This window comes from Neovison vison, chromosome 2, assembly GCF_020171115.1.
Source record: "Neovison vison isolate M4711 chromosome 2, ASM_NN_V1, whole genome shotgun sequence".
In the NCBI taxonomy this organism is placed as follows: Eukaryota; Metazoa; Chordata; class Mammalia; order Carnivora; family Mustelidae; genus Neogale; species Neogale vison.
In genome coordinates, this window is record NC_058092.1 from 31,845,808 (window position 1) to 31,873,146 (window position 27,339).

Below are 27,339 nucleotides of genomic sequence, written 5' to 3' on the forward strand. Positions count from 1 at the left end.
CACAGCTTTCCATCATACCATTCACTCATCCAGCAAACATTCTGTATCAAGAATAGATTATGTGGTAGGCTCCACAGCATGAACCAAGAGTGTAAGCAAACAAATGCATCTCAGATGGTGGTAACTGTTATGAAGAAAAAAAACAACGTAAAAAACAAAACAAACAAACAAACAAACAAAAAAACACAATGTGGCAGAAGGTGACATTTGACCTGAGTCTGGCATGACAAGAAGGAATCAGGCACGTGAGGATCTAGGGCAGAGTGCTCCAGCAGAGGAGTCAGACAGTAGGTGTAAAGGCCCTAAGAAAATAATGAGCTTGACTCGTTTAAGAAACAAAAAGAGGGCCAGAGAGACTCTGGCAGGGTGAATAGAGGAAATAATGGCACAAGAGGGTGTCAGAAAACAGATGGGATCACACCATGCAGGGCCTTTTGGGTCATGGTAAGAACAGGACCAATTTACTTCTAAGAAAGATCTCCCTGATGCTCTGTGGAGAATGGATTATGGGAAGGCAAATATGGAACAGAGACATCAGTTAGGATGCTGACTGTAGAAGTCCATGCAAGGGGTTAACAGTGGTGGAGATTAACTTGATAACTGTGAGGGTACAAAGAAGTAGATAATACAAGATAAGTTTTGTAAGCAGACCTGAGAGATGGAACAGGGAGAGGGAAAGAATGGCTCAAGATGAATTTTAGGTCTTTGATCATTTACCAACCAGGGAAGATGAAAGGAGTTGGAGGTTTGGGAGGCAGACTGGGACTTGAGAATCTGTTCTGGTGGTATCTTGTGCGAAATGACTTTGATAGTAAAGATAACAAGTAGGTAGTCAAAGAAATGAGTCTGGAGTTCTACAGAAAGGTCAAGGGTAGAGATAATTTTGGTACTAATTAGCATCTAGACAGTATATAAAGACAGGGGATTGATTGAAATAACTTGGGAGGAGATACACTATAGAATAAATAGAGTATATAAAATAGTACAGGAGAGGGCCTAGAACTGGAGCCCTTCACCATCTAGAGGCTGAAAAGTGGAAAAGGCCAGCCAAAGGAGACTGACAGGGAATAGTGAGTGGGATAGGAATTGAAAATCTAGAGTGTAATATCCCAGGAGCCTAGAGAAGGTAGTGTTCAAGGAGGGAGTCTTTTTATTAATTAATAATTTTAATTAATAAAATTAATTATTATTAATCAATTAATTTTATTAATTAAATTTTTGGGGAAGATTTGTTCTTTTGAGAGGAGAGAGAGAGAGCATGAGCAAGGGGGAGAGTCAGAGGGAGGAGGAGAAGCAGACTCCCCTCTGAGCAGAGAGCCTGACTCAGGGCTTGATCCCAGGACCCCTGAGATCATGACCCAAGCCCCGAGGGAGATGCTTAACTGACTTAGCCCAGGTGCCCCGAGGAAAGAGGGACTGATCACTTGTGCTGGAAGTTACAGAGACACTGTGTAAAACGAAGCCAGAGAAGTCTTTGTCAACAGGGAGGTCAATGTGTTCTTGGTAAGAGCAGTACACCAGAACAGTGGTGACTGAAGAGCAATTGGAAAGGGCTGAGAAGCTAATGGGAGATAGAAATAGAGTGATTATAGATCTGTTTTCTTTCTTTTCTTCTTCCTTCCTTCCTTCCAAAGTTTTACTATGTGTAGTAGGCAGAATGGCCCTCCGCTAACTCCATACCTTAATTTTGGAAACTATAAATATGTTACATGGCAAAAGAAATTGTATAGGTATAATTAAAGTTGAACTCTTAAAATAGGGAGATTATCATAAATTATTCAAGTGGGCCTAGTCTAATCACATGAAGAACTCTTACAAGCTGAGGACATTCTCCAGCTAGAAGCAGGGAGATGAGGCAAAAGGGGGAGATCAGAGTGATTCAAAGTGTGCAAAGGACTCAAACCTCTGTTTTGACTTTGAAGATGAAAGGGGCCACAAGCCAGGGGATGTAAGAAGCCTCCAGAAGCTAAGATTCTCAACCCTCAGGGCAACTTAACAAACATATATATATGTTCTCCTTTATTTTCTCCTGAGGTCCTGGACTTCTGATGAAAATCAAGTTGGTGTTTTGTCTTTTTTTTTTTTTTTTTTTTTTTAAATTGGTAGTACTAGGCATTTCCTCTAGGAGGAGGGAAGACATGGCAGGAGTAGATAATTCAGGTCTCTTGATTCCTTATCCAATACTCTCTTCCCACTCACATGTGGGCATACACACACACACGCACGCACGCATGCACACATTTCTTCTTTGGTATATTGGGTCTAAATCTATACTGCTTTTTTTTTTTTTTTTAACTTCCCAGCTGTTTCTTATCAAACTTTTAACTGTTCCAAACTTTAATTTGCATGATGGCCTCATTAATCTAATAGTATTTTGGCTAAATACTACATTAACATAACTTCTCATCTTGGGGGAATAGAAGAGCTGTTCATTCTCTAATTGCTTTCACTATTTCACTCAGTTTTCTCTCTCCAACTAGCTATATAATTTAACCAGAGCATGCTTTTTTTAGTGCCAGAAGCACCACCACCCATTTCAAATCTGCAATAGCAGGCCCACTGGACCCACAGCAGAAGAACAGTATTATCTGTACTTCCTCCATGTTTCACATATTCTTTGAAATTTTTCATTAGTCCTTGGATTCTAGGCCTTGCTGATGCCTGATTCATGCACTTGGCTTTCTTTCTTTCTTTCTTTTTTTTTTTTTAAAGATTTTATTTCTTTATTTGACAGACAGAGATCACAAGTAGGCAGAGAGAGAGAGAGGAGGAAGCAGGCTCCCCGCTGAGCAGAGAGCCCGATGCGGGGCTCGATCCCAGGACCCTGAGATCATGACCTGAGCTGAAGGCAGAGGCTTTAACCCACTGAGCCACCCAGGCACCCCGACTTGCTTTCTGACCTACTCTTCAACACAGCTTTGGTGACTGGCCTAGAGTTCTTAGGGTCTGATTTTGACCTGTATTTTGTTTTCAGTTGTACAACTCTCTTGGTTATGTTGATATCCCAAAAGGTTCCCATGGCCAAAGTTACATGGCATGCATCGTAGCACCCTGAATTTTGCCAAACACATATTAGTAGTTCATTAAAATGTATCAAAATTGTGGTGATGGGGAGGAAGTGAAGGTGTATACATTAAAGTGAAGGTTGCCCAGCCTCTCAGCAATAAGACAATGTGTAAAATCAGTGTGTGAATCAGCCTAAAACTGGTCCAGAAACTGGAAAACTAATCACAAACACTTGCCTGAGGAATAAGACACAAGGAATGAAAGCCTATAGCTATTTCCATGGAAACATGTGATGGTTCTCTTTAGTATTATATAACCAACACATTAAATAAAGCCAAATATATTGGAGAAAAAGACCGAGAGAGCTGGGGTCTAAGGAAAACTATTACATAAGGCCACTATTCTAGAAGAACCCAAACCAAAAGATGAAAAGAAATCAGGGAAGGAAGGAATAAAATAAATCCCTAGCATTCACATTCCAATGAACTGTGGGACAGTACAAAGAACAGAGATTATGCTGAGTGAAATAAGTCAAGCAGAGAGAGTCAATTATCATATGGTTTCACTTATTTGTGGAGCATAACAAATAGCATGGAGGACATGGGGAGTTAGAGAGGAGAAGGGAGTTGGGGGAAATTGGAAGGGGAGGTGAACCATGAGAGACTATGGACTCTAAAAAACAATCTGAGGGGTTTGAATTGGTGGGTGGGTGGGAGGTTGGGGTACCAGGTGGTGGGTATTATAGAGGGCACGGATAGCATGGAGCACTGGGTGTGGTGAAAAAATAATGAATACTGTTATGCCGAAAATAAAAAAAAATAAAAAAAAAATAAAAATGATAACACACACACACACACACACACACACAGAACAGTGGCCCAGGACACAGCAAACATAATTCTGAAACTAAAGCATTCTACCACTTTGGCAAATTTCAATGTGTTCCATTTTTATGGTTTGATATTCCTTTAATATGTCTCTCTTCAGGATAAGGGAAGGGTACTATTCTACATAAGCATAATAAACTTGTCACACTCTGTTATAAGTAGTTCTACACCCCCGCCAAAATAGTGAGAAGAAACTATAGAAAGTGCAAGAAGAGACAGAGTAACACTAATAATACTTTAACACACCATTTTCAGAATAAGATAGGTCGAGAGGACAAAATATATGTAAGGATAAAGAAGATGTAAACAACACAATCATCTGAAAATCTATTAAGCATTTGGAGCATATGTCCATAGCTAAGCTCCTGATTCCCGCACCTCTTGCCTTCAAACTGTTCCTCTCAGTTTTTTCCACCTCATTCCATCTTCCCAAACAGCTCAGGCTAAAACCCTTGCTATTATCCTTGACTCCTCTCTCCTTCTCATATTCCATGTCCCATCAGCAGCAAATCCCATCAGCCGTAACTTCAAAATATGTCCAAATTTGGGCTGCCGTTGCTCACCACTCCCTCTCCTATTTCCACAGTGTAAGTCATCATCACCTCTAACCTGGGTTATTGCAATAGTCTGTCCCTGCCCCTCTTTAAAACATATCTCAGGTATCAGCATTCCTGTGCTCAAAACCTCCAGTAGCTTCCTGTCTTGCCCAGAGTTAAAGCCAAGTCCTTACACAGACCTACTGAATCCATGACCTGATTCCTCATTACTTCTCTGACCTTATTTCCTACCACCTTCCCTCAATTGCTCTACTCTAAGCTAGAGATTCGCAAACTGTTTGGTCTTGGGGCCCCTTAACATGATTAAAATTTTGGAGGATTGCAAAGAACTTTTGTTTATGTGGGTTATATCTATCATATTGGAAATGAAAAGAGACATTCTAAACATTAATTTTAACCTAACAAAACACGTTTACACAATATATTTTTATGAAAATTAATGTCTTCCAAAAGAAAAGAATTTAGTGAGAATGGCATTGTTTTACATTTTCGAAAATCTATTTTTAAAAATTTTTTAAAAAGATTTTATTTATTTATTTGACAGAGAGACATCACAAGTAGGCAGAGAGAGAGAGCGTGATGCGAGAGAGCAAGCAGAAAGCCTGATGCAGGACTCGATCCCAGGACCCTGAGATCATGACCTGAGCTGAAGGCAGAGGCTTAGGGTTAAGCCTGAACCACCCAGGCATCCTGAAAATCTCTTTAAAGTCTAACCGAATATGGAAGACAACTGTATTCTCCACTTCTGCATTCATTTGTTGCTGTGTATCCTTTTGGCTGAAGTATGTGTAGTATATGAAAAAAATATAGATTCACAGAGATATGTAGTTGGAAAAGGGAAGTGTGTTTTTTATATTTTTATTTTTTTAGAATTTTCAGTTAATTGTGGATATTCTCCTTTAATATTATACCAAAACTCAACAAGTGGTAGTTTCTTAAATGTTAGTTGAAACATGGAATCGGAAACCTTACTGGTGAATTTTTCATATTCTGGTAATATTAAAATCCATTGGTCAACCTTATACTTTGAATGGGTCTTCCATCTGAAGTATGCATGCATGGTTTTGTAATGTCATGCACTGGTCATTTGGAAAATATTGTTTCACTGAGTTATGCAGATTTCCCAATGTTGGCACATTTATTATGCAAATATCAAAAATTCATAATACTTGACATCATCATAATTCTTTTTTTTAAAAAGATTTTATTTATTTATTTGAGAGAAAGAGAGAGAATGAGAGAGAGAGAGAGAGCATGAGAAGGGGGAAGGTCAGAGGGAGAAGCAGACTCCCTGCCAAGCAGGGAGCCTAATGGGGGACTCAATCCCAGGACTCCAGGATCATGACCTGAGCCAAAGGCAGTCACTTAACCGACTGAGACCCAGGCACCCCATCATTCTAATTCTCTCAGAAAAATCTGTATTAAGTATTGGGATGCTGTCAAGATCATGGTGGCAGACACAGGTTTTCCAAAATTTAAATTTACACTTGAAAGCTTGAGTTTTATCACTGTCAACAAATGCTATTTAGTCATCTGAAGTGGTAGGCTCCCTTAGTTCATTTTTGAGAAAATGTCTGCCAAATACCAAATCTGAATAACCACAGTTTTCCTGTTAGTCATTCTTTCAAGGAAAAGAAGTGCTCCATAAAAAGAGTAAATAATTCAGCTGACAGTTCAGTTTTGCAAGTGTTTTTCCTAGAGGCAACCAAGTACTCTGGTGTGCAGTGCATCTGCTTTCTTCACACTTCCCCTTTCCCCATACAGAATATTAAAAAGATGTGTACTCACAGGCCGGAACCTGATAAAATAAACAAATTTTACTGCTTCATCGAGAACACTCTTAGTGAGCCTGGCTTCTCCGCCCCGCCCCCATGGGGGGCCATTGCTATAATTTGTGCCAAGGTGCTAGCAGTTGTACTCTCACTCACCGTTGTGTTTGCACTGTCAATGCAAGAATCAACCCAGTGACAAGGGCAAAAGTGTCAGTATTACTATGAAAATACTTCTGACCTCAGATCCCGTGAAAGCATCTTGGGGATGCTAAGGCCCCAAGGACCACAGTTTAAGAACTGTGGCACTAAACACTCTATTGCTTTTGTGCACTTCATTTTGCAGCTTCCTTGGCCTGGAAAGAATTTCTTTTGCACGGTTATCCATAAGGCACCTTTCAGTGAGGTTTTCCCTGATCATCCTATATAAAATAATACCCCCACTTGCCCCCTGCCTCTCTCTGCCCTCCAGCCCCCTTGCACACTCAATTTCCCTCCTTCCCTTTTCTCTAACTTTCTACAGGGAAATTATCACTTGCTATTTATTTTCCATCTCCCCCAAGCACAGAAATTTCTAAGGGCAATGCTGTTATTGCCACCTCCTAGAATCATCCTTTGTACTTGGCAGGTACTTAGTAAATCTTAGTTGAGCAATTAATGTAACTCATATCCAGCATTTGATTCTAGGATTTTGGCTTGCTTAGACTGCTTTTTCAGTGGTTCATATCTTATTTCCCTAGCAGAATATAAACTCCAAGAACAGAGGATTCCATGCAGTCCCCAAAGCTTCTGGCACTTGTCTTTGATATGCTATGTGTATTCTCTTCCCTTGGGAGTATCTGTAGTCCCATAGTCGACTCTGGGTATAGCCAGTACACATGTGGAATGGCAGAAAATTTGGCAAAAATTTTACCTATCTATTTCTGATTTGCAACAATTTCTATTGTGGAAACACTGTAATTGGTATATAGCAATGATGACCTCAGCTCACTGGCTCTGTGTTTCCTACTCTGAGACATGTGGGAAGTTGGAAAAAACTGCCATTCTGATGCTGTTTTCAAGCAGAAGGTTCTTGGTTTAACACAGAAAGGTTTATTTTTAAAATAAGCACACTTGACTCTGCAGCCAAGATCCTTAAACATAGTTTAATTCTTTGATTTAATCTTGTATTTCTGGGAAGCTGACTTAAGGATATGTTCTGCAACACTGAAAAAAATGCTTATATGTTTATCAAAGCATTATTATAAAAGAAAATTTGGACCATCAAACTAGGGGAATAATTAAGCAAACAGCTGCATATCCATTCAAATTATGTAATCATTAAAAGTGATGGCTATAGGGGCACCTGGGTAGCTCATTAAGCCTCTGCCTTTGGCTCAGGTCATGATCCCAGCATCCTGGGATCGAGTCCTGCATCAGGCTCTCTGCTCGGTGGGAAAGCCTGCTTCCCCCACTCTCCCTGCTTGTGTTCCCTTTCTCACTGTGTATCCCTCTTGTCAAATAAATAAAATCTTAAAAAAAATGATGGCTATAAAGATTGTGTAATAACAGAACCAGGCAGATGACATGTTAAGTGAAAAACTCTAAAATCTAATATTCAAACGTGATTGAACTGTATTTCAAAAAATTATTTATAAAGAATAAAATCAGAATAAAATATATAAGTTGTTAACAATGGGAAAAGAGAGGAGGAAGATGGGAAGCTCAGATGAGCAGACCAGGTTCAATAACAAACACAATTATGTGAACAAACAGGCACTAACCTATTATGCCTTATTCTAATTCCTAACTGGATGATTTACCCAAAACTGAGTCTTAAGAGTATCGAGAGCTGGGAGGGAGTTTACATATCATGTAGTTTAATCTTTTTTTTTTTTTTAAAGAAGGAGAAACTAAAGATTATAGAGAAAAAATACTTGCTTAAAATCTCCCAGGAAGTTAATGGCAACACTGGAGTGGAACTAGGGACACGTGAACACAATGTGTGATTTTGAGGAAGTCACTTCTTCACTTCTTTGCACTGTGGTTTCCTCATTTGTAAAACAGACAGTAGTACTCACCTAAGGGTGAGTACTGTCAAAGTAACATGAAATGGATCACTATAGCGCTGGAGACACGGTATTCCATAAACATTAGCCTTTCTCTTTTCTGATTCTAGTGAACCGTTTGTTATTATGCTGCTCCACAGGGCGTAGAGGGGCAGAGCAGGTTGGGGAGGGCTGTACAGAGAAAGGAAAAGAGGAAAGCATCCAAGGGGCACCTCTGGCAGAATGGTACTTGTGGTCCTGACGGTTGTGGGACCCTGCATCACTGGTATAGCAGAAGATACAGCCAATGGGAGTCCTGTCCTGAGACCAAAGTGGGCCCACTCAAGGCTGAAGAGGATGAGATGGGTCCGCGTCCTGTCTCCCTCTCCCCTGCTTTTTGTGCTCATTCCCCTTATGCTGATAATTAGCATGAAATATTCTAATGCTTTCTACTTCATAGAGAGTAATTTGGGCAGTCTCTGGGACCAGCTGCTTTAGGGGATGCACACATTAGCAGCAATTTCCACCCCTTTAACCTGGTTCAAAGAAATGCCATTTCTTCACATGTTAGTTTTTAATTACTCTGGGAACCTTGAATTCTGCTCCAACTCTGGCAATGTGTAGTACGTCTAAGTACAGGAAAGGGCAAGTATACCTCACCTGAAACAACGGATGTACAGTCCTTATTTTAGTATCTTTGAAATAAAAAGTATGTCTAGAAATCAAGTTAGCTTGTCAGGAGCTGGCTGAGAGTGCTGTGCCTTTAAGGTTAGGAGACATTGTATCTTTCTTTCATCACAAATTCATCTGAACAACTGGTCTTCTTGATTTGCAACTGTTGCCTGATTTCAGTTTCAGTTTTCTAGGTTTTCTATCTGCCCATGCTTAGATTTGGCATATTCTGCTGATAACATGGTCCACCTCAGCATTTATTCCATTTACTTAGTTTGACATCAAGTGCATGATTTCCCAGCATCTTAGCTTAGACTGCTTCTAGTTCTAAGATTCTGTAGCACTGAGAGAGTAAAGGAATGGCTCGAGAAGAGCATGGCTTTTCCCAGAGAAATTGTTCCTTGAATGTTTCAAACACATTTCGTTCACTCCAATCCCACCTGACACTACCTTAAATCACGTTCTCATCATCTCTTGTCTTAATCACTGAAACAGCCAGCTCACTGGTTTCCCTGCTTCTTTCTCATGTGTTCCCATCATTATCTCCATCCCTTACATGACAGGTCATAGAGAGCAGTCTACAGCATGAATAGAATCATGTCACTCCTTTGGTTAAAATCCTCCAATGGTCTCTTTTTATTTTCTGGGTCAAGCCCCTTGAGCAGGCCCTGTTTATCACCTTACCTCAATTAGATTTTCATTTTCTGATATACACCCTTCTTAGCCTGTGTCTTGTACATGTGAGTTCCCCTCAAATGCACCTCCCAAGAGCTTCTGTTGGTGGCTGTTAATTCTAGGTGTCCTTCAGCAAATGACACAAATCCCAAGAGGCCCTCTCCAACTTCCCTCTTTTCACTGATTCAATCTGAATGATATGATTTTGAATTTCATTTATTTCTGGGTAACTCTTAAATATTTCATTCTATTTTTGACAACTATTTTACCAGTGCTTATGTAACATGTAACTTACAAGTATTTACGTAAGACACATAAACTGAAATTTTTAATATGGCCCATGAAAGACTCACCTTATTTATCATCATAGGGAAGACACATATCATTGTGTAGCTAGCCCAAATAAAACCCAACAAAGTGACTGACTCTTACTAGGCCTCAGTGTCCTTGTTTATAAAATAACAGAATCAGCTAGAATGACTAATAACTCACATTTTTTGGAGAGCTTCATATGTGCCAGTCATTATTCTAACATATGAGCTTATTTAACTCCTTACAACAATGCTGTGAGTAGGAACTACTACTGCCACCAATTTATAGATGAGGAAACTAAGGCTAAGAGAAGTTAAAAAGCTTGTTCAAAGTCACACACCAAGTCAATCTCTAAAAAGGTCCTTCCATTTTGAAAGTTCGAGGAGAATTCTTTGGTTCTAAAAAATACTCAAGTCTAAACTGAATGCAGAGATGCCTGGGGGGCTCACTCAGTTAGACGTCTACCTTCAGCTCAGGTCATGATCCCAGGATCCTGGGATCGAGTCCTGCATCAGGCTTCTTGCTGAGCAGAAAGCCTGCTTCTCCCTCTGACTGCCGCTTCCCCTGCCTGTGTGCTTTTTCTCTCTCCAACAAATAAATAAAATCTTAAAAAAAAGAAGAAGAAAAAAATAAACTGAATGCAGAAGAAAGTTAAATGAGCAACAGTTGTTTCTACTTCATATTCTATTTATCTATATCTCATCCTCCCTAATGAAATTATATTCCCTGTTATATCTAGTATACGGGCCAAAACACAGTAGGAACCCAATAAATATTTTTGAATTACTGAATTTTCCATCATGTATTACACTAAAAGCCATCAACAAGTCAACAGACATTACTGGGAAAGATAAGATAAAGAAAATCCTAAGATAAAGAAATTCCTCAATGTTAATGTGGAAAATAAAATTAATACTTTTTAAAGATTCCCATGGGGTTGGGGGTGAGCTCTTGCCAAGTTAATCAAGATGAGAATATTATTTTATTTGAGATATGTTAACATAATTCTCAAAACAAAGATGTGCATAAATAAATGAAAGCAAAAAGAAGAGAAATTGTAATACACTGTCATTAAAAAGTACAAGTAATTAGACAGTCACCATCAGCCCCTATCCAAACAGGATTCCACATCATATAAAGCAGAAACAGGCTACCGACAGTTATAGCAAAAGTGGGAAAAGGAAGCAGAGAAACTTGCATGTACTCAAAATATCCTTGGGGGATCCTACCCAGTGTCCTTAGATTGCTTTCTCTTTGCCTTTTACTTCCATGAATGTTAAATTTCCTAGGAATATCTCAACTGGCATAGCAGACTGCACAACGATATAATATATACATGTGGCTCTACTCAAAAACAAATTATTTCCCTTGTGAGAGCCACTGTATTTCATTTTCTACGGCTGAACAGTTGGTCTACACTGGCCTGGAAAATGACCTTCTCTTGTCCAGACGTACAGTAACTAGCTATTGATGCTTTGAAGGGTCCTAGCTCCACTCTTGCTCCCTCCCATTCTACCCTCAACATACACTTCAAACTTATCCCCACCCCATCTGCTGGGGTGTTAAAAAGGGCCCTAGAGTTTCTGGTTGATTTCACCATGCATTTCCAAAATCACTGATGGAAACCTCTCACAGGAGAACCATGGATCACAGTTCTCAAATTACTTCAACATTCATTAACTCAATCTTATTTACAATCATCTCAGACTTGTTTACCTAATGGGTATCTTTAAACCTCACCTGAGGCATAGAGAAGTGTGGTATAGTAAAAAGAACATGGATTTTGAAGTTAGAAATCCATGGAACTAGGTCCTGGTCCTTGCAAATCATTTAACCCCTCCGAGCTATGGGTGATTATGAAGTTTAACTGAGATAAAGCTTGAGGACATGGATATGAGAAGCACTGCGTCTGAGATGACCAAGGGACTTAACAAATTTCACTTCTTCTTGCTGGTAAACTTTCTGAGGCTCAGTTTCTCCATATGTAAAACAAGGTTAAACACAGTAGTTCCCCTTTATCCACGGGTTTTGCTTTAAAAGCTACCCATGCAGTCTGGAAGCAAATGATCCTCCTGATGTACTGTCAAAAAGTCCACTAGCTAACACTACATCACAATGCCCACCTCGTTCCCCTCACTTTACCTCATTGTGTAGGCATTTTATCATCTCACATCATGACAAGCAGGGTGAGTACAGAACAGTAATACACTCAGAGAGAGATACCACACTCATATAACTTTTATTATAGTACAGTGTTAAAATGATTCTATTTCATTACTAGTGACTGTTAATCTCTTACTGTGTTTAACATATAAATTAAACTTTATCATAGATATGTATGTAAAGGAAAAGCATTAAATACAGTGATCAGTATCAACTGAGGCCTCAGGCATCCACTGGGAGTCTTGGAACATACTCCTTGCGGACAAGGAGGGGACTACCTACCATACTATATAAATCCTGCAAGGGGAGGGGCTTTGGGGGATTTACCAAGATAATGTAGCAAAGTGTTGGCTGCAATGGGGACTTTGTATGGGGCACTGAAAAGGTTAATTTTCTTTTTCTTTTTTTTTTTTTAAGATTTTATTTATTTATTTGACAGAGAGAGAGAGATCACAAGTAGGCCGAGAAGCAGGCAGAGAGAGGGGGGAAGCAGACTCCCTGCTGAGCAGAGAGCCAGAAAAGGGGCTGGATCCCAGGACCCTGAGATCATGACCTGAGCAGAAGGCAGAGGCTTAAATTAACCCACTGAGCCACTGAGGTGCCCCGTTAATTTTTTTTCTTATTAAAATGGTGCTCACCAAATATTCTTCCAAGCAACATTATAAAAGGTGGTTAGTTTAATGGAGTACTAAAATAGCAGACACACAAAAAGTTAAGCATTTTTGTGATCTACATTCTTTTCCATGGAAAGTTACAAATAAGACTGCTTTAAAGTATATTTTATTGGCCATGGGTACATGAGTGAATTCAGCTCTAAGGCCGGCTTCCATGTTTCTACACAGCTGATACTATATGATCCCTACTGGTATGAATGAAGAAAGTTCTCCTTGGGAAAGAAGTGGAATCCTTTTAACTGATGGAAACTTTCCTGAGGAAAATACTTGGGTATATCACAACCTGGATAGTGTGATAAAAAAGAATTATAAAAGCACATTCCAAATCTTACCATCCTTATCCTTTAGTGGTAAAGAAAAAAAAAACAAACAAACAAAAAACCAAACTACCAGAAAACACCCTTCTGCAAGATGGCCATTGTGTCCTGAAGTTTGCTTCAACTTAGGCTGAGACTAGATAAGGAGTAACATTAAGCACTGACTATAGCCATTTTAAGAATATAAAAAGAAAGACAATGCAAGCCCTTATCTTCAAGAAGCTAGACAGTATAGTCCTCCTTTAAGGGAACTGAGAGTACCACTCCATTTTGCACTAGTCAGACCATCCCTGAAGCGTGGAGCTGGCTCTGGGCACAACAATGTAAGCTGAAATGGGTTCAGAAGGAAGTCCAAGCTGATGAGGGGCTTAAAAACTATCCAATTTCAGAGATATCTGGAGAAAAAAGGCCTGGAGGAACAGAGTATCAAGGGCTATCTGAAAAAGGCTTCAGGTGAAATAAGAAATAAAATTAGGATCAATAGATAGATATTGGGGAAAAGCAGATTTCAGTTCAAAATTAAAAAAAAAAAAGTTTTTAGTCATGAGAGCTATCACAAATAGAAAAGGTTCCTCTCTGGGAGGTTACAATTTCCCTGTATCTGGAAGAACTGAAGTAAGAGTTAGACATGTAGTTGCAGGGGATGATCTCAAGAGTCCTGAATCAGGTGGAAGTTGAATTATGACTTCTGAATTCCCTCTAACCCTGCGATCCTAGGATTCTATGCCTTTTCACTTCCTGTAAGGGTGACTGTGAAGTCTTCACATATTGGGAAGTTAAGCTCATGTTGGTGGCTGCAAGTTTCTTCCAAATCTGATTCTCACTTGAAAGTTTAAATTTCTTATTTACAGCAAATGCTTACAGGTGGCCTTCCTTGAAGTGACCAGCTCACTTAATTTGGGAGAAAGAGTCTGCCAAATACACAAGTCAGTTGTTCTTTTAATTAAAGATGATGTTCCGTGAAAAAGTGGCTACTTGAGCTTGCAGCTCAAACAAGCCCACAAGTGCATTTTCCTGAGACGACCATTACACCTGGATATCTTAAAGCGGGAAAAACTGAACGCACAGAAGTTGCCAGAACACACACTGCTAAAGCTAGGATCTGAATGTAGATCTTTTGGTTTTTAAAGTTCATGGTCTTCTACTATTTTACCCTGGAACCAATAAACAAAACAAGAGTGTATCCCCAAAGAAAGGACAGAGGATAATGAACAAAACATGCCGAGTTGTAATAATGAAGGGCATTGGAGTCTTGGTGATTTCTAGGTTTCTCCAATGATCCTTAGTAAGGAGTCTTAGCTGCCCCAAAGAATTCATTCTCAGATCTCTTCTCCCTCCAACAAAATGTACTATATGAAATTGGAAACTGATCTGTAAAATGTAAGCAAGACCAGCTTGTGTGTGTATGTGGGTACGTGTCTACATGACACAGGACAGGAGCAATGGAAAAGAAAAAAGGAACAGGGAGAAACCCATTTGGTTTACCAGTTTCCTAGACTGGGATCTTGTTTTCATTCACTGCAGTCTATCATTGGCCTTGGCATAGTTACTTAGAGGATGTGTTCTTTATTAGCTTTGCTCAACTTGGCTGGGTTCAGCTGTGTGCTGCCAGCTGGGTTGATGCCAAGGCTAAAACTCCACTCCTCTAAATTCAAGTTCACTTAATAAAGCATGGGTTGCCTCTTGCTCTCATCTAGCTCGGTTAACATTTCTAGTTCTCCAGATCTAGCTCCTTCTCTCCCTCCTGACTCTAATTCCTATAGCGTGGAGAGAAGACCTCTGCAACTATAACGACTTTTTGTGTTTTCTTGGGGGACCTTTTGGGCTGATAAATCTATAGAGTGGGGAAAAAAGAGGATAACAAAATCATGCATGGTGGGACCACAAGCCAAATTTAAAAACCTTCTACTACTGATATTCAAAGGAGTGACTGACCTTAGTTGTGTAGGGCAGCCGGTAAAGGGATTTGGGAGCAGTTTCTGTGAGTGGAGGGCTATGTGTTTTGAGAAGATGACCTGCCAATGGGTCTGGTGAAACCCAGGGCCCTCTGGGAGGCAGTGTGAGAGTTCACTGTGCTGAAGCAGACGCCGCTCAGGCACGTGGTCACGCTGGCATATTCCAGCTGTTCTTAGTGTGAAACAATGAGTCCCAAGAGCTTATCATCAAACTCCCGCCTTCTTGCCGTTGCACCCTCAAAATCTTTTTTTTCTTTGCTATGTTTAAGAGTTTTCCAAGTCTTCCTCATCTCCTTCATATATGTGAATGTTTATGTTTTTCCTACTTAGTAAGTCATTAGTGAGATTAGAACTATAATATTTCCTCAAAAAATCATCTCTTTAATTAAGGGAGAGAATAATTAAAGAGAGTTCATATTACTGGTTTCCAGTATGGCTTTCCGAAAAGCCACAGACACTGATTTAGAAGAGGGGCTTCTGCAAGCTGATGTATACTGATGCTGGCACACAGTAGGTGCTGTTGTAAAAGCCAGAGAGAACTACATGGGTCTGAGAAATCTGAAGACAACAGCAGGTGTGGTCAAATCTATGAACTGCTTAAGTCACATCTCATTTTTTCCAGGAGTTTGAGGGACTCCAGCTGTTTCACTGCAAGTGCCAGGGCAATGCTACCATTCCCAGGCATCTGCGGCTGCTGAAGGCCAGGGAAGTGGGCAGGCCAAGAGGCAGCTCCAGGAAGCTGGAAGAGGGGCATGGGACAGGACTTTTCTGTCCCTTAGGCAGATATAATGAGAATCAGAGGAAAAATCCAGATCCCCGCTTCCTAATCTAGTGTCACTCAAGTCATTTCCCCCTTTCCCTATTTCTATTTGTGTACTGTAAACATACAATCACGAGAAAGCCAGTTACGGGAGTACTGGTTCACTGCTCAAACCTCATCTCTTAAGTATGTGTATCTTTTCTGACCAAAATAGAGCAGTTCAATGCTTCTGTGCATAGCTCAAAAGCATTTTCTTGGGGTTTCCAGGCATCTCAAGTCAGATAGAACTAACACCCAGTGGGCGTCTGCCATGTGCTGCTCGGTGCCGTGCGTGTGCACGCCCATTCTCCCATTTCAATTACTCTATCAACCTGGGAAGTGGGCATTTCTCTATAACCTCCTAGCATTACTGAGAGGAGGCCGCTCGACAAGTGTCAGACACATGGATGGACACAGGCCAGAGCCCAGTGTGAGTCGAGTACAAGGCCAAAGCTGGGATAATGAGAAATTATGTGTGCACGCATGTGAGTGTGGTAGGGAGGAAATGGTATATTAGAGAAAGGCAAGGCCTGGAACTACGATATCTGAGAGGGTAAAAAGGAAAACAGCCAAAAAGCCAAGAGGCTGTCCTCATTAAAGGTAACAAAGAATTTGTTTCGCTTATTAATCTGTGTGCCTGTACCTTTTCTGGCGTGGTTAAGTGAATACACCTTCTCAGGGGACAAGCAGGCCAGAGGTTTCTAGAGAGAGGACATTCTCCTGTTTGCTGTGGCTTAGTAGCAAAAGAAGTTGGCTGGAAGGGCAGGTGGACAGCCGTACAAATGTTTCTGGAGATGAATGCCCTTTGTCACTCTTATTTATTTATTTATTTATTTTTTAGAGAGCCAGAGAGAGTGAGCAAGTGGGGGCAAAAAGGGAGAGAGGGAGAGAGAATCTTTTTTTTTTTTTTTTTTTTTAGGGAGAGAGAATCTTAAGCAGGTTCCACACCCAGCGCAGAACCTGATATGGGGCTCCATCCCACGACCCTGAGATCATGACTTGAGTTGACATCAAGAGCTGGTCGCCTAACTGACTGAGCTGCCCCTTGCCACTCTCACTTTTGGTCATAAAGTTTCCCAAATTTAAAAAACAGAACATTAGTTTAAATAGATGTTATTCTGGTGTTAAAATGAGAGTAGTACTCTCACTTTTGTAATTAAGTGAATAGCTTTATAGTTGGTGAATAGAAATGGAATCAGAAAACATAGCATGACCTACTTCACTCAACAAATTATTACTGAGTCAAGTGCTGGGGATATAAAGAAGAAATTATATATTAGTTCCAAATAACGAGGACTCTAGGCAGTAATGAATCCTAACTTCCTAGACAAAACAAAAAGAAAAATTTTAGCTCTCTCACTAATGCTTATACTGAAAGACTAGTGATATTTTACATGTTGCAGGGGTAATTATTCGTTACAAAAATAAAATAGGTGTTGAACTGTAAGAACTCATATTTTGGCTCCGTATTCAAAGAATATACCCCCCCCCCAAATCTTTTTGTCTTTTTCACCACAATGTCACTCCTTCAATTCTTTCACTGGAATATTATAACAGCTTGTTAACGGACATCTCTGCCTCCAACTTCTGGAAGCCACCTGCCCTCTCACTGCTACCAGAATGATTCTTCTAGAACACAAATCTGATCAGTAATCTCCCAATGAAAGCCCATTCAATGGCTCTCATTGCTTTTAGGACAAATACCTTGATCTTTAAAACAGTGTAAAAGGGGAGCTGTGTACTTCCTATGTTACTTGCCCAGCCTTTCCTCTTCCTAGTCCTCTCTTTGCACTGCAATCTAGTTGTGTAAACATTTTTTAGGTCCTCAGCACACTGTTTTTAAAAATTTTTTAATTACCTTTTTTTTCCCCCCCTCCAATCTTGGGCCTCCACTCCTTTCCCACTGCTAGCTAGAATTTTCCCTCCATCTCCCCACTCTTCCAGTTTCAGCTCAGATGTCACCTCCTTTGGAAGCCTCTTCTTGCCTCTACCTTCCATCCTCCAAACTAGGTTATAGGCCCTTCCATACTTTATTACTTAAAAGCTACAATTCTCTATTTGTTTGTATGCTCCCCAAACTGTAAACTCTAAAGGGAGACGCTCCATCAATCAGGCCACAGACGAGCACTCAGCTGTGACCTGGAAGAGCTTGAATGAATGGCTGGATGGCTGAAGAAAACCAACCTATCAGCTGACCTACATCCTGTGACCAACAGTCTGGCCTGGGTTGTGTTATTCCTGCCTCTCCCCTAGTTTTTCCCTGCATAGTTTAGGATTACAATTTGACCAACCCCTTTTCTGACCCAGAATCCTAAAGTGACTATAGTATAGTTTCCAACATAGTTTTATAAGAGGAAGACGCCATCTATGAAGTATGGGAAATACTTTTAAATGTTTCACAGAAACAAGTGGAAGAGACTTTCTGAAAGTTTTGTTTTTGAGCATCAAATTCTTACTCTCTAGACCAGAGTAATATTCCTGCACCTCAAGCCCAGCACTGAGTCAGCTTTTGAAGTTTTCTCTTTGTATGACGCCACAGGTAGAAAGGGTGGGATGAAAGGGCAGAAGAGGCCTGGCTGACCTTTTACTCCAACAGGTGTGCTCAAAGGCAGCACCTCTCCTGCACTCCCATATCAGTATCAGCAGATAGAGAAGAGCCAGACCCGGTTTACAGTCTATGAAGTCACAACAGACTGAAGTATAATCCGGATAGCAATACATTAATTTATAATAAAAACGTAAAGATGAAACAGCTTGCATCTCATGTTCTCTTCCTATTGTAAAACTGCATAGGAAGATAGCCTATGATCTAAAATGGGCTCACCCAGCCTGAAATCAGGGCAAGGGGGAGTTAGGTGGATGGTTATGATGGTGAAAAGCCCAAATAAGCATTATTGTCATGCTGAGTGGACTGCACTCTTCATTTGTTTTTTAAAACTTAAAAGGTAAAGTTGCCTTTATTTCAGTTTTATGTTAAGTCACACACATAAAAAAGTGATGAGTTTAAAAAAAAAAGCTTTGGCGTGCCTCGGTGGCGCAGTGGGTTAAAGCCTCTGCCTTTGGCTCAGGTCATGATTCCAGGGTCCTGGGATCGAGCCCCACATCCAGCTCTCTGCTTGGACGGGAGCAAAAAAAAGAGTTAGGAATTAGGAAATTCTCTGCTATAAGTGACCCGCTTTACATGGAAAAAAAAAAAAAGCTTTTTATCTTTTAAAACCAAATACCCTGGATTAGTTGCACGCTTGGTATTTGCTGCTTATGAGAGTTGGCTGGACCCCAGGAGTTCAGGAGCTCTACTCCTTAGCTCTACTACTTCTTAGCAAAGGAGAAACACTGGCATGGAGGAGTCTGAGAGAGATAAGAGTCCTAGGCAGGTGGGGGGCACAGCAAGGTGGTAGGTGAGCTGGAATGGGAATCAAGCCAGAGACAGTCACAGGAGTCACTTGTTACCCATTCCCAAGAGCAGGAAGAGAAAATATCACTGAGTGGGAGGGCCCTCAAGGGTCACCTATTCAACCTCTCACATTAGGAATCACTTGCTCAAAGAAATAAACCGAGTTTGTGGCCCAGTTGTGATGAGACCCCATTTCAAAGCTCTCACTGTATACAACATGGCTTCTTTCCTATTTCATATCAGGATCCAGAAGCCAAAATCCAGGGTCCCAAATGAAGCTTTGAAGAAAGCCTGAAGAAGAATGGGGAGAGTACAAGAGAGACATGTGAAGGCAATATGGCTCAAAATGGCCCTGACAGCTGGCGCTCCTGGAAGATCTCTATGACTTCGTCCCCTAGACTCAGATATCAAGAAAAGTAAGTCCCTTAATCCTCTGGACTTCACTTTTCTCATAAATAAAATGTATCTGAGAATAATTATACCTAGTTCAGAGTTACCAGGAATATAAAATGAAATAAATGCACGTAAAAGAACATTAAATAAAATCATTACTTTTCTTTTCCTACTCATTGTGAGCAAGAAAACTTCCCCTACCAAGAAGGTAGGAAGGGAGGAGGAGACAGTACGATTAGAAAGAGAACAGGCTTACACAGAGAGAACATCTTGTTTTGAGAAATGAATTGAGTAACTGCATTTTTTCCACATTGGATCACTTGCTCCCTAGCCAGGGCACTGAGGTGGCTGACGTTCTGCTGTTTCTGAGAGCTACACTACAGAACCTACTGAGGGTATGAGGAGGGGGGCGAGGGAGTCACTGGAGGAGCGCTGGCTGCTGGAATGGTGACTGATTGACCTGCTCTGGAAATGCCAACTGGAAGAAGGTCTCTCTCTACCTTCTGAGTCTGGTCCTTCTGGTCACCTTCTGTTACAAATCGAAGCTATCCATGGACATGCAGAAAGGCATGAAAAACAGTCAGCAAACACCTCTGGAAGAACCACAGAGTGAGTCATATTTCTTATCAGCAGGGTGCACAGTAAGAAAGGAACACCCGCCCCACGACTCCTGGGCACCAAGACTCCCAGCTCTCCTGGCTCTTGAGAACGGCCTAACGGCTCTAAGAGATTTACCAATCCAAACAACACAATTCTCTAGGCAAGAAAGTGAGAAAATCAGCCTACTCATGGAACACAGCAACACAGCCGGGAGCACGGAGGGTTACCTTGTTCGTCTTAAGTAAACAAAAATGACTCTGCTACCATCTCTGCGGCACATCTCTTCCTGCTGCCTCCCCAGAGATAACTGCCTCAAGGGGCTTACAGCGCACACAGCAATGGATTTCTCACAGCAACTGCCCAATACTTGTTCCTTGAAGCAGAGAGGAGGAGCATTTTCCTGAGGCAGGAAGTGTGTCTCCCCGCTGCCCTGCCCCCATTTCAAGGGCTCTCCACCTCAGTGCCACCCACCTCACCCCAACAACCCTTACCTCTTCCTTGTCAGTTACCCCGGCGCCACCCATTCTCCATAAGCAGCCCACGTGATTTTTTTTTAAAGAACAGCTTTATCGATAGGTACTTCACATACCATAAGATTCGCCCTTTCAAAGGCACAATTCAGTGTTTTTAGTAGATACACAGAATGGCAAACATCCCTATCTAATTTTAGAGCATCTTTATCATCTCTGCGCTCATCAAAGGCACGTCCCATTTCCCCTCTCCCCCAAGCCACTGGCAACCACTACCTAACTTTTGTCTCTGTGTTTCTGCCTCTTCTGGACACCCCATACGGATGCAGTCATGCTGTGTGGTCTTTTGTGACTGGCTTGTTTTCTCTTAGAATAAGGTTTTTCAGGGTACATCTGTGGTGCAGCATATTTTGGGACTTCACTCTTTTTTAATGCCAAACTGTATTTCATATGGAGATACCACATTTTATTTGTCTGCTGGGCACATGGTGGACACATGGGCTACTTCGACTTTTTGGTTACTGTGAATAATGTTGCCATGAACATTCATTACACGGTTTTATGCGGAAAGGTTTTCTAGTCTCTTGGGTGTATACCCATGAGCGGTATTGCTAGGTCACAGGTAACTCCACGTTTAACATTTTGAGTAACTTCCAAACTGTTTCCAACTCACCAACTCACTAGCATTTCACCAACTCACTAGCAATGTGAGCTCTAATTCCTCCATACTCTCACCAACACTTGTTACTGCCTTTTGATGATATACCCATGGGTGTGAATGGTATCTCCTTGTGGCTTTGATTTGCATTTCTCTAATGGCTAATGATGTAGAGTATCTTTTCAAGTGCTTATTGGCCTTTTATATGTATCCTTTTTTTTTTTTTTAAAGATTTTATTTATTTATCAGAGAGAGAGAGGGGGAGAGAGCAAGCACAGGCAGGCAGAGGCAGAGGGAGAAGCAGGCTCCCTGCTGAGCAAGGAGCCCGATGTGGGACTCGATCCCAGGACGCTGGGATCATGACCTGAGCCCAAGGCAGCTGCTTAACCAACTGAGCCACCCAGGCGTCCCTATATGTATCCTTTTTGGAGAAATGTCTATTCAAACTCTTCGCCCATTTTTTAACTGGGTCGTCTTTTTCATTGTTAAGTTGAATTCTGGATACAAGTGTCCAAGTGACTTTTTAAAAGTAAACCAGATCCTGTCACTCCCCTACAGAGTGCCCTCTAGTGTCTCCCCACTATGTTTAGAATAAAGTCCAAATTCTCACTCTGGCTTTTGGGGTCCTAGCAGGTTTTGCCACTTTCCTCCTTGCACAGTGCATTCCAGTAGAAGCAGGCTTCTCTCTGCCCCTGAAACACATGCTCATTCATGTGTCAGACCCAGAACATGTATGCCCTTCCCTGCTTGGAATTCTCTTTCTTGTCATTCAATTTGGATGTCACCTTACAGACATATTTTTCTGAAAAGAAATTGCATCTAAAGAATCTCCCCTTTCCGCCAAGAGGAACAAGGAAACTTTTGGCCATGATGGATATGTTCACTATCTCGACTATGGCTATGGTTTCCTGTACATACATTATGTGTCAAAACTTTTCAAATGGCATACTTTAAATATGTGCTATTTGTTTCACTTCAGTTACACTACGATAAAGCTGTTAAGCAAAAACTCCCTTCACGATCATTCCTCCACTGCCACGGCCTCATCATACTTTATTCCTAAGGAGAAACTGACAATCTGAAGCCACCTTGTTAATTTCTTGATTTTGGTGCTTATCAACCATCTCATCCCACTAGAACAGTAGGTCCAGGAAGACAGAAATGTTTTTCATCTTTGTAACTGCTGTATCCTCAGCTTAGCTAACGATTAAGTGCTCAATAAATATCAGGCGCCCTGACTGAGTGAAACTGACGGAGGTTTAGGAGAGACTGACAGACAACAGGAAGGGCGGCTTTCTATTCCTTCAGATTCACTAGTACTTTTAGACTTCAGGGATGAGATGCAGCTATCTCAAACTCTATTCCTGGGTGATACCCAAGATCATTGTCATTAGAAATATAATTTATTGTTCAACTGCTCTGGTACTCTTCCAGTATTTTATATATACTCTTCCACCAGGAGTGGTTATTTTTATAATAATAGCACAATCATAAGAACATGGCATAATATAATACACATTATATAGTAATTGTAACAAATACAGTAATAGCATATAATAACTATAATAATAGCAGCAGCAATAGAAAAAAAAACACTTGTTTAGCACTGGGTATTTAGCAGATAGTAGGGAAGCATTTAACCCATGACATCTCATTTATTCCTCACAATAACTTTATGAAGCAGGTGTTCTCTTATGAACGAGAAATTTGGGGTTCAGAAAAGTGAACTAACTGCCCAGAGCCACGTGGCTGGTAAAAGAGGCAGAGCTGGGACTCAAGCCTACGTCTGTCTTGATGCAGAGCTCATGCTCTTCCCACTGCACTACAGCGCATCTCCACTGCTCTGGCGACACGGTGCTAGTCCGGCTCACGTGCAAAGCCCCTGAGTCCCGAGACAGAGGTGCATCCCAACAGATACCCCTCAAACTCTGAAACAGGCCATGAACCAAAGTGACAGAGAGGAGAGGCTAGGTGCTGAGGATAAACCAGGATATTTGGAGTGAGGAAATTTTACTTTATCCCAACCTCCGCATCTAGCTCCCTTTGACATTTAATTCTTGTTTCTTATTACTCTCAGGTAGACCGTGGTCTTCACCTCAGTCGCCTCCTAGGAGGCTGAGTGAAGAGATGCCGCCCATGGGAGATAAGCAATGCCCCTTCCCGACTTGGGCCCTGAGTTCAAGAGCTCACAGATGAGCCTTTACCTTTTGTGCCAGGCGGCTGTAGGTTGTCTCCAGTCAAGGAGCACCAGCCCACAGGGAAGATGTCCCGGGAGTCGAAGCGGCACCAGTAGTCAAAGGCCCCTCGCCACCCGTCAAAAGTGACAAGCACCTCTGAGCCCCGCACCTCCCCAATAGTGGCTGGGCAAATGAAATGAGGGTTCTTCCTGTCCACAGCTTCTAGCTTCATTCCCATTTTGAAGAAGTTGTGGGAAGGTGATGGTGGTTCCTAGATGAGAAACAGAAATATGCAGACCTAGATGCAGAGACAGAGGCATCTGTGTGCCAAAAGACCGCTACCAAATTTGGATGATGAGAAAGTGACCGGCTGCTCTATAAGATTTAAATGGAAGATTTAGTCTTTGTTTTAAATGAATTTCAAAGGGTACCAAAGTATTATTACTTCTTAAGTTCTAACATTTTACCATTTTTGATTCAGACTTTTTTTTTTAAGAAATAAAAAGTAACAGATAAAGGTAAATCCCTTTTGCGCCCATTCCATATTTTCGTATTTTACTATATATACACACATCCATTTGCATACTTTAAAATTTTATATAAATGATATCATACTGTACATATTCTACAGTTTTGTCATTAACATTTTGTTCTTGAAATTTACCTATATTGATAACTCCAGCTCCAATCCATTTCAAGTGCTAATAGTATTCCATTATATGTGTATATCACTACTTACTCACTTCCCTTTGATGGACATTTATGATCGTTTCTAACTGTCCACTATTTCAAGAGTTTTAATGACCATTCTTGTACCTGTTCCTGTGCACACATGTGGGAGGGTTACTTTTGGAGGCGTGTGTAAGAGCAGAATTTCTGGGTTATAGGAGAGATGTATGCCTCTTATGCTTTATTAAATACTGTCAAATTGCCCTCCTAAGTGGGTTTAGACTTAACTAGCAGGATAGGCAAAACTAATTCAGTCCCCTTTACCTCATGAAAGAATTCAGCTGAGCACAGACTGATAGCTTCCTGCCTTAAGAAACAAGTAAGAATGGGTACAGGTTTTACATCCCTCTTCCACCACTTACTAGCCATGTGATCTTGGGCAAGTTCTTTATTCAAAAGTATTTGTTTCCTTACCTATGAAATGGAAATTGTAATTCTTGCTTCAGAAAGTTAACTGTGGATATTAAATGAGATGGTGTATAGCAACTCCAAACACACTGTAGACATTCAAAAAAGGGTTTTCTTTCTCTTTGTTTAGCATATGAACCTTAGGGAATTTCAAGATCTAAGATGAGATGACAATAGCTCCTTTAGATTTATAATATATTTTATGTGTTTTACTGTTAAACACATTTTAAGCTAACAACCCTGCAAGACAGAATCCCACTATGATAAGGACAAAAGGACACTGCTTATTATTGGCAGAGTGGGGACCCCAAACCTAGGAATCCTGACTTAGAGTGAAATTTCCTCCAGGGACAGGTGCTGCTTCCTAAGGTACTAAAAAATCCTCCCTCTGAACTCGTTTCTGAGAAGGCAACCTCACTTCATAAAGTAGACACTAGGGGCTTAGTAAATGAAAGAACGTGAGCATCTGACCTTAGGCAAGTGGTGATATCTGAAGGACACCATACCTTGTGGAAAATCCTGATGGGAGCCATCTCTGCTCCATTTAGTGTCTTCAAAAGGAACATGGGCCAAGAGGAGGCATTCAGCCGAAATCCTGCAGCAAACATAATGGGCAACAGATAAAAAATGTGTTTCAAAAGGGAGTGGTGAGATCAAGTTTTCCCTTGGGAATCCAGCTACTCCTGCCACAACCTATATGCTGTGGCAGTTACAGAACCACAGGCTGTTAGGAAAGGACTTAAAGGTGAAATAGAAGAAATGCCTCATTAGACACCGAGGAAATGAGGCAAAGGAGAGGGCACAGAACTTGCCCAATGTTGCAGACATTGTTGCAGAGTAATGTTGCCTAATGTTGCAGAGTAAGAAGTGGAACAAAGTCCCCAACCACCTTTTCTGACTCTGTGACAAGTATTAGAAAATACGTATTATAATGTTTAAAAAGCTTTCCTTGAAAAGTCCAAAATAGATGTGTGACAGGATTAACCAATTCTTAGAAATGATCTAGACAGCAGAGTGTGAAAGGGGATAGGATCATCTCTTAAGAAGAAACCAAATAGGTCAACTGATACACCCAATATACACGTAAATCTTTTTGGTTTCTTTCCATATTAAACTAACTCATTATTTCTCTCTCTGTGTCTCACTTTCTCTTCCTTTCTCACACACACACACACACACACAGTACAAAACACTTTCTGATACTCATTTTTCCTTAAACAATTAAGGATGAGACAATGATGAAGATGGAAGGGATAATCCTATCCCCAAATACACATTTTCCCAGAGAGTAAAAAGAAGCCTAGAGAGATTAATTGTCCATTGTCATTCAGCAAGTAAAAGCAGAAAAAATGTGCCACTTAATTAATAAATTGTAAAAATAAGATTGTTATCGTAGTTAGGTCTTCCAAACAGAACTCTGAATGTTTCCCTTTATTTGGCTTCAACTCTCTAACCTGAGATACTCAAAACTAGTGCTTTTTGATAAGTCTCCCCATCGACCTCAGCTTTCCCATTCCTCACAAAACAACAGACAGGCTGCATCAAAGCTGCAGAGCTGGAAATATCAACTGTTATTATTGAGAACTTTACTGTGTATGTGACACCGTGCCCATCGCCTTCCACAGACCATCTACTACTCAAGACAACCCAGGGAGGTAGATATTATCTCCATTTTTTTTTTTAAAGATTTTATTTATTTATTTGACAGAGAGAGATCACAAGCAGGCAGAGATGCAGGCAGAGAGAGAGGAGGAAGCAGGCTCCCTGCTGAGCAGAGAGCCTGATGTCGGGCCTGATCCCAGGCCCCTGAGATCATGACCTGAGCCGAAGGCAGCGGCTTAACCCACTGAGCCACCCAGGTGCCCTATTATCTCCATTTTATAGAAGAGAAGAGAGGTATAAAGTAAACTTAAGATCTCGAAGTGAGCAAATGAGGACAGAATTGAAACCCAGGCCGTAGGACCCTTCAGCCCACACTGTGGGACTACGTATGCTAGACTATCAATGTGCAAGCAAAATGAAAAAGGAAGAATCAACTTTGGGGATTAAGTATTAATTAATAACTGTAGTTAAGGGGGAGGAAGTGAAAAGAGAGAAGAATGTGGAGATTAGAGAGTTACCACCCCACATGATGAAAATGTTTCCTCTCAAAGCTGGCTGGGCTAAGCCAAGCTCCCCAGGTCAGGCGAGGTCCTGAGGCCGCTCATTTGTATCAGCAGTGGTGACAGTGATGCGGATGTTCCTATCCCTTCATCCAGAACTGCTACTGTTTACTTTTTTGCTTGCCTAGTCTTTTTTCCTTCTGGAAAAATTCTGTGTGATTTGGTGGGAATGCCTATCGCATGACTGTACCAATCTGGCTAGGGAACAGAAAATAATGCCAGGTGAAGGCATCAGACTCCCCCCACTGAGAATGTGTATGTATGTCCCAAGTTGGGGCAGCTGTGTTCTGACAGGATAGGCATGTTGGAGGAGTGTCTGTCTTTCCCTGAGATCATGGCTAGAAGGATGTCTGTAGGTTTGGCACTGCTACATGGAGAACATAACTTAGAATAAAGCCATGGTAGAGCAAGAGATGGGGAGCCAGGAGAGTGTTTAAAACCCTGTGTCCAAATACAGTCGGCTGCAGGCCTTAACTTCTTGGTCATACAGAGTCGGTAATTCTTGCTTCCTCCTTTCACCTGGTTTGAGTAGTTT

General features: G+C 41.1%; 1 protein-coding gene across 13 annotated transcripts in view; it reads right to left on the reverse strand.

Annotated features, from left to right (window-relative positions):
• SCMH1 (Scm polycomb group protein homolog 1) overlaps positions 1-27,339 on the reverse strand; it is a 171,028-nt gene that overhangs the window by 55,186 nt on the left and 88,503 nt on the right. For 12 of the 13 annotated variants that reach the window (XM_044237964.1, XM_044237958.1, XM_044237959.1 and 9 more), the window contains 2 exons: positions 25,149-25,237; positions 23,533-23,776 (listed from right to left, as the gene is read on the reverse strand). In XM_044237964.1, the coding sequence (XP_044093899.1) occupies positions 23,533-23,776; positions 25,149-25,237 (333 nt within the window). The remainder of the gene's footprint in view (positions 1-23,532; positions 23,777-25,148; positions 25,238-27,339) is intronic. The other variant, XM_044237965.1, reaches the window with a different exon arrangement.